The sequence below is a fragment of the Poromitra crassiceps genome, assembly GCF_964638095.1.
Source record: "Poromitra crassiceps genome assembly, chromosome: 13".
NCBI lineage: Eukaryota > Metazoa > Chordata > Actinopteri > Beryciformes > Melamphaidae > Poromitra > Poromitra crassiceps.
Window position 1 is genome coordinate 15,589,176 of NC_139644.1, and position 12,774 is coordinate 15,601,949.

A 12,774-nucleotide genomic window follows, 5' to 3' on the forward strand; every position below is an offset into this window, starting at 1 on the left:
CTCCATAATCAGGCAATATTTGCTACAACAGAAATACATGACAAATGCATTGCGTGTATTCCCTGCATCAATAATTTATATTTTGAAGAAACAATCAATGGGCACCAAGCTTTAGCACAAAAGTATAGGCACTAAATCTGGAGAAACATGAAGAAAGTTTGTGCTTTCAGTAGAACAAATGCTTAAAATACACATATCCTGGCCAGGTGGTTGTAAGATTTCCTAAAGTAAATTGAAGATTAATTCAAGAAAGATTCACCTTGACACAGACAGCTCAACTGTATTCTCATCCCATGTCCCGATGGGGGCCCCAGCCCTGACGAAGATTTGATCTTCTTCTGGATCAAGTTTGAAATCCTTGGAGAGGACTGCATGGAAGTAAATCGTCAGTCTGTCACTTGCAGCAATGGTCTTGTTCCTGCTGCTTATTCTGAAATGCAATACAAATTGACAGCATTACAACTGGTGAAGGTGATATCTAAATCCAAATGTGTAGCACCGTCTGAGAATTTGATTACCTTTTTGGTGGCGTGTCAGTGGATTCTTCTGCGTTGTCCTTATTGCTGTCTCGGTTTCCCTTGTTGACATCTGAAGTTTGTGGTGCTGTGGAGGAATCTCCTGCGCCGTCTGCAGACTGCTGAAGCTCCATGCGCTCCGTCTTCAGCGGTGGATCCACACTGGAGCCTGTGCTTTCACCCTGGACAAGTAGCATTATTCAATTCAATACGTACAAACTCATCCCAACAAGAAAATGAATCCTTCTCCTTTGCCGCTAGTAAAATAAAATAAAAAAGGACCTTCTAATTGTAAATTGTCCTTACCTTTGCTGATGCTTGAGGGCCAAAAACCATTTTTTGTTCAGCAGCCGCTGTTTGTTTTGGTTTCTGGCCCTGTTGAGCAGTTTTCCCTTTCTGCTTAGCTTGCCTCGTCTGATTTGCGATTGCATCTACGTTGGCATTCTGGTCCACTTTAGTTTGTTTGGTGGTAGGCGAGTCTTTCATGGAGCTGTTTGCCTCAGTCTTCTGCTCTTTCGGGTTGGAGACCTTTGCCCCTTTACCCGGACCTGACTGAGGAGTCATACTGGTCTTGTCTTCTGATACGGAGTGGGAAGCAGGAGCGTCAGCTGGAGCTGGCTGGGATGTCTGCGTCTCGGTTGATTTTGGTACATCGCCGTCTGCCATGACCTGCTTATCCGGGGCTGCAGCGGACTGACTCTGTTTGCTTGGCTCGAGTGGGGCAGCAGTTTTTTCACTTTGGAAGCCCTCGGCTGGTTTGGAAGTATCGTCAGCTACCAAGGAACTCGGCTGGCTCTCCAGAGAGGAAGAGCCAGCGGGGAGTGAGTCTGGTGTTTCATCCATTGTATTAGTGGAGCTGTCGCTGTCGGAAGAGTCCCCTCCTTCCTGTGCTTGCTTCACCTGGTTGTCGTCCAGGGAGATGACGGACAGGTCATCGCTCATCTGCTCTTGGTCCAGTGGCATACGGCCATCTTTCCTCTTTTTGGCCTTTTTCTTCTTCTTTTTTCTCTATTAAAACCAGAGGTGATCAATTCAATTTCACAAATGCCCATTTAAAAATAATTCTAACGCCTATTCCAAACGATGTGATTAGGTCATATTTAGCAGATGATGATGACAGAATTTAACACAATGGGCTTATACTGTAGCATGATTTTAACATTTGTTCAGTGAATATGTCTAGGCTTTCAATTAAAGAAACAAGAAAAGAAAAAAACCGTGCACTTGGATCTACTGTCCAGATGCACGATTTGGGAAGCAGGTTAAAATAACTGTAGCATAAAGCTTGTATTTCCTTGCTAGTAGAAATAATAAATAAATGAAAAAATTAGGGATGTAACGGTACGTGTATTCATCCCCAACTGTCACGGTATGGACATTATGGTTCGGTGCATTCAGTCATATACGCAGTATGCGCAAAGATTGATGAACGGAATGTGGAACCAACTTTCACAAGCCCAAGTTCAACACGGAAACCTTAAAGGAACACGCCAACATTTTGGGAGATACACCTATTTGCCATATTCCGAATAGTAAGACGAGAAGATGGATGACCTTCTCTTCTCTGTGTGTGCATTAAAAAAAATTAAAAAAAGAAGAAGAAGAAAGACCCTCCTACTAGTTAGCTTAGCATCATGACTGGTAGTCAAGGGAATGTTAGCCTACCCCCGTTAAGTCACAAGAAATACACATTACAACAGCACCAAAAAGGTCTTATGTACATGTTGTGACTTGTGCATTCACCACGTTATGAATTAATCATGTAAAATGATGAAACATTGTAATTTACAAAGCAAAATATGTAGCCGGAGCTTCTGGTTTTCTCCAGTAAAGTCCCCCACCGTTGTAATCTTTCACATCACAGATCACACTTTGTAATGCACATACAGAGAAGAGAAGGGCATCTATTTTCTCGTCTTGCTATCGGGAATATGGCAAATAATCGAATCTCCCAAAATGTTGGCGTGTTCCTTTAAGCTGTAAGCCAACAACAGTTGGCAGCAACATGTCATGCTAAGCTTAGCTCCATGCAGCTACTACGGAGTCAGTCACACTATGGCGAGTGCAAATGAGACACAGGAGCTAGAAGACCCGCCTCCTTCTTTCAAACCAGCTTTGTGGGAAAATGTCTGGTTCCCAGTGAACTATGGCAGCAATGCACAGCGAGTGGTGGATTAGACGAGGACGGTGTGTCGGCGTTGTGCGGAAACGCATCGAACATGCTGTCATGGCAAATTTAATCTTTTCCTATATTTTATACTCCCCTAATGTACTTGCAAAACATTCATGCTTTTATATTGTATTATCTATTAACACGCTACATGTATAATACATTTTATACTTATTCTCATATTCAGGGTGTTGTGTGAACAATTCCTTATCTTAAACTCTTAATTGTAGTTGGTCTGGCCTAACCAGCTGACTTTTCTCCCACTTGGGGATTTTCATACAGGTTATTACAATGAAAACAGCCAAGAGATTGCTGATCATCCCTCCAATTATCCTCACATGTTGCTTTGGTACCGATAGGCCATTTGTGTATTGCAAAGCTCGTGTAGGACCGCATTGTCAGGGGGGAACATTTATGACTTCATATTATTTTCATGAAACCCTGACCCGCCGGTCCATCGGCTCACTATTTATCCTGATATTGTCTGATTCAGTACATTCATTGAGATCTTATTAGAGTCATGTGCTCAGCCAGACCTGACGTCATGTTGTATGGATCTGTGTCTCCACTGAATACTGTATTAACACTACTGTATTACAATGATCAAACCAGACTTAATTGTCAAAGAAGACATGTATTGGGTGAACCCTTGACCAAGCTGAACTTCCCCTGACCCGGGATATCGGATGTACTGTATTCGTATACTCTTATTGAGATCATGTGGTCGCCTCTGCCCTGGTGACTGCTGAATATTGCTGTGCTGTCCCTTAATTGCATTATGTCATGTGTATTGCTGTATTGTATGATTTAGCATCTGGGTCATTGGCATCACCAAGATGTGCCAATCACCAGCCTATAGCCGCAGGCCGAAGTAATGGAAACACTTATTCTTTATTTTGTAGTTTTTTTTATCATAACATACAGTAAGAGATGCTTTTCAGTTTTGTAGCCGATTGTGACCTATTGCCTTTTACCCCCCAGTCCCACAGTAAATATCGTAGAATCAATCAGCCCTACATAAAATCATGACCTGTTTACATTGCAGGCTGTACCATCTACCTTTGGGGGGACTATACAGATGGAACAAACTGTAACTCGCACTAATGTCTGTTCAAAATATATGAATAAAGACTGAATAAATGAATGCATTTGAGGGTTTTTGGTTGCTTTTTCCCCATCGTATCGTGATGTCCAAACCGTGTTGTGAAGTGAACCGTGATTTCTGTATACCATTACACCCCTAGTAAAGACCTAAAAGAGGGTCAAGGCACTTAAAGGTCTTCCAAGTCAGATTTCAACCTTTCAAAACGAACTAATTTTCTACTTTGTAAGCTAAAGCGAGCAGTTACTGGCTAATGCAAACTGATAAGACATACAATTCCAACTCTTCCCACACAGAGAAAATATCACTGTTACTGTATCTGCAGTGCACTGACATATTTCATTATGCTACTACATATTTGTTAGAGTAGGTTATCATAACATGCACAAACTCATATGGCGCCGTCAGTGAGATGACACTTTGATACTTAAGCGCAGTAGCGCACCTTTTTCTTTGGGTTGTTGTTGGTCTCTTCATTTGGCCGTTTGGGGGATTTATTGGAGTCATAGCTGTCCACAGTTGAGGAGTGATCCTGTGACTCTGGTTTGTCAGCGGCACCGTTCGAGGCTGGTCCCACCGAGCTGGAAACGGGCTGACTTCCTGCATCTGGATGACAAATATTTGGTACACAAAAATCAGACATGAATAATGCCTGCGCTGCGCAGCACTGCGTGCTATGAGAGAGGCCCTTATCGACACCAGCGTAGATTGCAGCAGTCAATTTGCATTCTAGCCAAATTCACGCTACAACTAGTGATCAGTGAATGGTTTGAAGAGAGTCAATCTGCATCAAGACAAAAACACACAGACAAATTGATTTCTTCAGCAATATCAATATAAGGAAATTACTACAATAGTTTCTGGAGTTAAAATGAACAAGATAAGCATTCCTGTAATATTATTTCATATAAAAAAAAAAAGCATTGATTGCACCCATTTGGACATTTTATTTGTACCTTTGTTGTAATTATCACTCATCTAATTTACAACACAGCTTTCTTGAAGCAGCTAACAAGATAACTAGTTCGACCCCACTGAGGCCAATTTAATGCGTTTATTGTTGTGGAAGAAAATTCACATGTATTAACAGCTGAACTGGGGTCACCTCAGGGAATGTAATGACTGTTGAGCTATCAGAAACAATCCTAATCCTGGCCAAAGGTGGGCTGATAATGCAGGGACAGCGCCATCTTGAGGCCAGAAAACTAGCAGCCACACTATCTGGATGTGTGGCCTTTGACCAGTCAATGCCTTTGACAAACAACTTCAGTGACTCATATGTACAGAATGACAAATCACAAAAACATTCTTAGATGGTTGAAGAAAAACTACTTGACTCACATCTCATCTTTACAGAGAGAACAGGCATTTCATTATACCTAAGTGGGTTCACATCATGGGTCCAGCCCATACAGTACATAGCCCATTAGGCTATTAGTATACTTCATTACTGCCATTATACATTTGGATGCTGTAGTAACAGCATCTATCTATTTATCTACCTGTCTGTCTGTCTGTCTTCTACTGCTTCGTGTCGCTGGCCAGCCTCCTCTCCCTTCCGTCCGAGGAGTCTGGCGCCGCAGGTCTCCATAGTGGGATTGCGATGGGCGGCGCTTAGCGGCAGTGCCCTTGGAAAATAGTTTCCAACAATCCAATTTGCCATTTTCAGCGTGTAGCAACGAGCTAGCGTGTAGGTTTCTGCCATTAGCGTGCTAGCTAGTTAGCGTCGTTGTTTTCACTGAGGCGGCAGGGCGCTATTTACAGCGACACACAGGGAGGAGGGAGTAGACGCCGCTCTGATTGACATGGTCGGAGCCAATGACAGAGTTTGTAATAAGCCGGGAGCGGACATCCGGCTGCCACCGAAACAGTCGCTCCAATGGGAGAGCAGCTGTAGAGCAGGGGAGGGCTTATCCCAGTTGCCTGTTTCCGCGGCGCCAGACTCCTCGGACGGAAGGGAGAGGAGTTAAATCTACTACTGCTGAGAAAAAGCGAGAGGGAGGGAGTGAGAGAGGGGGGAGAGACTGAGGGAGAGAGAGACTAAGGGAGAGAAGGAGACATTGTGTACGCGCCAATAGGGCAGGCAAGGCCACACAGCAGCCAACCTGCGGGCAAGGCCGTGCAGCGGCCAAGCTGCAGAACAGGCGAGGCCGCGCAGTGGGCGAGCCTAGGAATTGAGCGCGCAAGTGGAGCAAGTGGGCACTGTTTGTTTAAATTTTTTGTCCCACTGATGATGTCACAATGTCTATGACATCAATAGTGATGTCATCAGTGACATCATTATTGACCAAAATCATCTTATGACATGACTGATGATGTCATCGCCACCGATGATGTCATAGGCATTGTGACATCATCATCAGTGATGTCACTTGAGCAATTGTGGTTTTTGGTTACACAATTGGGCAATTGTGACATCACTGATGATGTCAGACATGTGACATCATTGTGATGTCATCAGTGAGTGATGCCATCAGTGATGCACGGGCAAGGTGACTGACAGAGACAGACACCGCACACCAACTTAAGCTTAATTTATACTTATTATAAAGTGTCGCTCAGCACATGGTCGCAGATGAAAAAGAAAGTGTCGCTCATGGTGTTGCATTTATACTTCAGAGGACGTTCGCCTCGGTTCAACGGTCACGTGACACTCGAAGGCTATAAGCAGCTGCAGACAGCCAAGAGAAGAGAGGGAACGAAATGCACAGTGAAACCACCTCTGAGGCAAGATGTAACGTACTTGGCTGCAGCCGCATATAAACAGCACACAACCACACAACTCACCTCCTCTCTCTCTGGGAAATTGGTCACGACGTTCTTTGTGATTTTCACAAAGTCATACATCAAGGACAGGCTGATAAAAATAGCGGGGACACGTTAATTCATTTCAATCGAGCGAAAACTAGCAGGTGGACCCCAACAAGGAAGTCAAGCACGTGCCGTCTATATAGCCAATCAGACTTGCGATACTATGACGTAGTCAGCGACACTAGACATTTCACCAGGTAGCAGACACTGCTCGCCGACACTTGAAAGTGTCGACTCAAGTCCTCATTTCTGTCGGCGACCGTTTCAAAAGTGTCGGCAGACAAAGTGCTAGAGAATGAAATTCTACAGCCAAAAGGTAAACAGTGAACCACTTGAAGGAAACCAGTTGAAGTTAAAATGATGGAGCCAGGAGTCAGAAGAAGTCGTCTGATATGACGTATTTGACATAGATCTTGGCCAAGAGATGCACTCTTGTATATTCACGGATGGATACAGGCTTACACACATTGAACAGAAAGTCAAAGATACTTATAGGACACACATCAGATTACATGTCTTGACGCACACTTGAAGGCTACTCTGTAGACTCAACCTATCTGTTATTCTGGCCCTGTAGAGGGCACCGTGGCACAGTGACAGGGCACAGTGTGCGATAGAGAGGAGCTGCAAATGTAAGGTACAAGTTATCTAAATACGTCTGTCTGTATGTACACAGGTTATCCAAATATGATGTCTATCTGTGTATGTACACAGGTAATCTAAATATGAAGTCTGTCTGTGTCATAACTATATGTAACTAAAATGGAAATGTATATGAATATATTAATAACTAGTGATTGTCCAAATAAACGCTAATGTGATGTACATTTTCTCTATCACAAAGCATAAATTGGGCTTTAGGTGCCATCATGCAACTGTCCGCCATCAGCTCATACTACATCACAACAATTGTTCAAGTGGATGACATCACAATTGCTCAAGTGACATCACTGATGACATCATAATCATGACACACACCGCCACCCACCCACTTAGCCAATTTTAACTAATAAAGAGAAGATACCTTCATGAAAATGTCCATGAAAATGTTGATACTTTGCTCATTTTTATCTCAAAATGACCTAGAATAATTATGTTTACTCAATGAAATCGTTTCTGATCACAAATGGGGGGTTTTATGTGACGGCATGCAAATAAATATCACAAGCTTAGACAGCATTTTAGCCATTGTGATTGTATCAACTCCCAAGAATAAATCTAATTGATCAGATTGTAAATGATGTATGATAAATGTCAAATGTATAAACTACTAACCAGGTGGTTTGCTTGCTGGTTGGACAGCCTGTCCAGGCAGTTTAAGGCCACACTCACTGCAGAACTTGGCTTTCTTTTCCACAATATGGTGGTCACATCCTGGGCACTTCATCTTCAGGTCTCACTTTCTGCAGTGGAAGAAATGATCAGTTGAATCACCCTTGTAGGTTTCACTTTCAATTCTGCCAAGTGAGTCAAATTCATTCGACATCTAGCTTTGCATAATAAACACAGTTGTCGTTTTTTCATTTGGAGTTTGAATAGTCTTTACTATATTAACAAACTCGCCTGCAAATCCTAAAGTGATACAAACGTGAACAATATTATGCTGCTCGCCATCTCCCACTCGCTGCCTTGAACTGTGGCCCAGCGTCCTCCTTCCTCATCAGACTCTCAGAGAGGAGAAGAAGCACGCGAGGTCTCACTGTGACTCAACTTCTGGTCACCAAAGTGCGGCAGAGCATAGCCTGCTCAGTGTCAATAAGCTGAAATGTCAGGGTCCCGATTCTGCCCATAGGAAATTTGATTATTATCAATTGTGTTTTAACGGGTAACAGTGATGCTTCGGTATCTGTGTGATCAGGAGAGCACACGCGTTAGTTAACGCCTACATGTGCCGACCGTCTCTACTACCTGACTCCTCCTCTCAGGCATAGAAGATCTTTGACGAAACAGTAACCAATCACGCGCGTAGCACGCAAATCGTTTCCTGTTTTGATTCCAGCCTACAACGACAAAACTAAACCTAACTAAAACATGTTGCACGAACTGAGACCATATTAACATAATTAATTCAGTATCACAACAGTCAGTACAGTCATAGCACGATGTCACACACAAAAGGGCTAATTTACGGCTGATCATGTTTAGTCTGATGTCAGACTGAATTGTCAAATTTACGACGGTCTGACTAGCTTACAATACCAGCTAGCTTACTCTCACATATAGCGATAATTTAACGCTATAGTCACCAAAGCCATATGCACGTTAGCTAGCTTTTAGGTCAGCTTACCAATGTGACTCAGACTTTCCACGACTAAGTAAAATAGTGCAAAGTGCAAACATGAGAAAACAACGACGACTGAGCAACGTTAATGATTTATTAAGACTCGGGGTTTCATATTCCTGTCTACAAACAGGGCCCGCCCAATTATGCTCGTGGTGAAACAAACAAGTTAACGAGCTGGAAGGATTAAAAAGCGACCACCAATTTGCACTGATTGTATTTATCGATCGACACGTGATAACGTAATTTGCTATCCGTCACAACCATGCAAAGCAACGAGTACAATGAAGCGCCACTGGAGCTAACGTAGATCAGCTGATTTGTTCCTGTCTGACATGTCCCCGTGTCCCCGTGAGCCCTGACATCACTAGAGTGAGGCTCTAAATGCAGTTGGGTTAATACTTTCACCAGTCGTACTTGGGTTGACACCGTCGCATCCCTTCTTCAAGACGTGTGCAGAGCAGGAGACCCACCGTGACATCTCTGGCATTCTCTGCTGGAACTTGCCTGCGATTTTCAAGGGAAATCACATTTGAGTTCCGCCTATTTTCATAAAGTTTCGTTTAGCGCGAAATGGGCGTTAACTATTTTTTTCCCCTCACATGATTGCCCTATGCTACTGTCACAAAATACAAGTTGCACGAGTTCAAGTCTTGGGTAATTTGCTTGCCCCTGTTATTAATTATGCAGGCTGAATCGCAACCTACCTTATTATCTCCGCCAGGGGCGTAGGTGGGCCAGGGCAAGAAGTGGGTGGACCTAGAAACGCCCCTGGTATATTATACTCTTTAAAGCACCGATTGCTCGAGTGACATCACTGGTGACATCACTGATGACATCACAACTGCTTGAGCACAGGGACAGAATGTAGGGAAACAGTGGATGGATAAATCCAGAAGGAGGCAGTAATGCAACATAAGGATGCCTGCCAACTGCCATAAAACACCACAGAAGAAGAATCACAATTGCTCAAGTGACATCTCAGGTGACATCACAATTGCTCGAGTGACATCACTGGGGACATCACTGATATTGCTCGAGTGGCATCACTGATGGGGATGCATCATCAGTGAAGCACTGACGGCGTGGCAACTCTGGACAGACATGCGCCAATAGAGGGTATGGTATGCACAGACTTCACTTTCCCCCCGGAACACGCCCCCTCTAAATCGGGACTGATGAGTGACAAAACACAGCAGTTCCTCCCTGTTGTTTGCAGCAGTGCTGTCTGAAAAATAAGTGGTCCTGCCGCCTATACTGTAGCCTACCCTGCACTACACCGCTGAGTGGGAGTCCAGTTGACCTATACAGGAAATGTTTAGGTAGACGTGTTCACTCACTGTAGTCAAGGCGTGAATCTTAAATAACCTAAAATTTGGGGGATAGCATCTAGGAAAACCGGTTGGGGAAAGTAAGTTAGCTGAGTCGCTCAACCTGTTATCGACAACAACTATGAAGCAAACTCCCTGTGTGTCCTTGCATGGGCAAGGCACTTCCTAATGCTAACTCCTATATAGACTAGTAGAGCTGCTGTGGCCAGCAAAGAGCATACGTATCTACTTTCCAATGAAATGAAAGCAAAAGAAAAAATTGACAAAAGTCCCAACTTATTAAAGGGGGGCGCTGATGAGTAGAAAAGAAACTATGCAGAGTAGGTTATGCTTCTGGGGGACAACCAGGAACATGACAACAGCATGATGTCCAGGAAGTGGACCAGTAACCGGTCTGGATGGATTCCTGCTGATCTGATAAGATAATACACCATACAACAGTGTGCCCTTGAGCATGGCACATCAAGGAAAGGCAGGTTTGTTTAATTAATTAATTCATAGTCATTTTTAGGTTCTATAGGCTACATACTGTTGTATGTAACCGGCGTTGTGTTGACAGTTCTGGCAGCAACCCATGTTAAGCGCTTGCAGAGGGGTGGAGCGGGATTCGATCCGCTGACCTCCTGCTTCCAAAGTGCACGCGTTAACCACTATAGCTCTCTCGTCGAGAGCTATAAGCTCCCTTGGCAGAGCTGGTTAACGGGCCTTTATACTCAGGAGTGAGTAACCAACCTACTCGATTACTACCAGGACACATACACAGGAGTTTAGGCTGGGAGGTCGCACCATGTACAAACACCAACAACAACATAAGCCTGAAGCAAATAACCAACAAATACTGATCTACGAAGAAGACATAAGGAATACATTTTGGTCCCTGATAGTGTTATCTCTTGTGTGACAGATGCTCATATGATAGAAGTCCATTGTGTTATAAGACCAACCTGTCACAAGACTGTGCAAGCTCCCTGTGATGCACAGGTGTATCCAGGAGGGCTAATCACTAATTGCTTGAGTGATGTCACTATATATGCACATGTATTTCTGTGTTGAGCCTCTACCCTGATGAAGGCTCCCTGTAGCTGAAACGCATTGGTCTTTTTAATTGTGATTTAGCCATGCGACAATAAAGGCTTTTTAACTTTTCTACCTGAAACAGAGTGGCCTTGGATTTTTCAAGTTTTTCCTGTACTCTACTCCATTTTTTGACTTTTACAAGGATCCAACTTGAACTTTTTCTCATGCTTCTCTCCACCCTCACCAAAGAGCACCTGTTTCAGTGATTTTACTAAGGACCCACGCAGTGCTTCCTCATCCCTTTTCTCAAATGTCACAAGACTGTATTTATGTCCTGACCCCCCCCCCCCCCCTAAACAATACACGAACAAGACACGGATAATTTAAAACACGCGAATCACCTGTCGCCCCTAACCTTATCAAAGTAGGCTAGGAACGGACCCCATTTTTTTAAAGTGAGTTGGTCCTCAGCAACATAAGTCTCTCCATCCATATAACAGAGGTCATGTCCGTCAACCACAATTGAAAAGAAGGTGAAGAGGGGGATCTCCATTCCTTCAGAATTAGTTTCTTGGCAACAGTTGTCCCCTGCGTCAGAGACTGTTGCACAGCTGTAGAAGTTCAGAGAAGACTCAGAGCAGCCAAAGAAGGTGAGTTCTGCCTCCGGCTGAAGGGTTATTTTGTAGGCCTTAGAGTAAACAAAAATAAGAAGGGAGCTCCTTGAATTTTTACAAGAAAAGTATTTAATCCCGAAGTAGTATATTCGTGTACACAGCAGTGTTACAAACAGAATATATCTTCAATAGGGTACACGGGCCTCACACTGTAGGAGAGATCTGTCCAAGTCGCCGCCCCTCGGATGCGGTCTAACAGTATCAGTATCTAGATACTGTTAGAGAGTGCGGTCTACATGTTTCATATAGCGTATCATTTCCTCCCCTGTTGCTCTCCCCCCCCCCCCCCCCACACACCTTTTACCCGAGTATCACCAGTCCCTCTGTAGTCTCTACAGCTCTCACATGACACACCCACTCATCCACTCTGTAGTGTGTTGCATACAAGAGCACTAGAGGCTCAGCACAAGTATCTCTCAGCATGCTATGCTCCCATAATTTCACCAGAGGGCAGAATAACTTGGAAATCAGCAGAGCCGGGCAACAGGCCCAAGAGTAGGCCTACATAATGCATGTTTTCATTCCAACCAAGCGCCAGGTGGCATCACCACGAATTCCTTGGCACTTTCTTTTTTAACAACCTTTATTACAAATAAAATCAATTTACAAAACCAGATGTGAACAAAAACATTGCATTCAAATGAATGATACAAGAAGCCTAATAAAAAGAAATGCACATGCGGATACTAGCTAGTGATTAACAGTAATACTAATCTTCACACCGCTCTTCACTTTGATTTTCATGATTTATTACATGTAAATCAGAGATAACGTACCATAGTTTGAGAGAAGAACATAATACACGTTTCCCCCACAGCCAACTTGCCACTTTTACTGTATTAGAAATCTTGTACGTTCGATTCCTAGGGTGGA

General features: G+C 43.6%; 1 protein-coding gene across 1 annotated transcript in view; it reads right to left on the bottom strand.

The window, feature by feature from the left end:
• The window catches only part of LOC310788375 (E3 ubiquitin-protein ligase rnf213-alpha-like), a 41,978-nt gene extending 32,552 nt beyond the window's left edge, over nt 1-9,426 (bottom strand). The window contains exons 1-6 of the mRNA XM_083649938.1: nt 9,297-9,426; nt 7,874-8,001; nt 4,233-4,393; nt 822-1,523; nt 519-697; nt 260-430 (exon numbers count right to left, since the gene is read on the bottom strand). Of these exons, the coding sequence (XP_083506064.1) occupies nt 260-430; nt 519-697; nt 822-1,523; nt 4,233-4,393; nt 7,874-7,985 (1,325 nt within the window). The 5' untranslated portion in view covers nt 7,986-8,001; nt 9,297-9,426. The remainder of the gene's footprint in view (nt 1-259; nt 431-518; nt 698-821; nt 1,524-4,232; nt 4,394-7,873; nt 8,002-9,296) is intronic.
• Between the last annotated feature and the right edge of the window lie 3,348 nt (nt 9,427-12,774).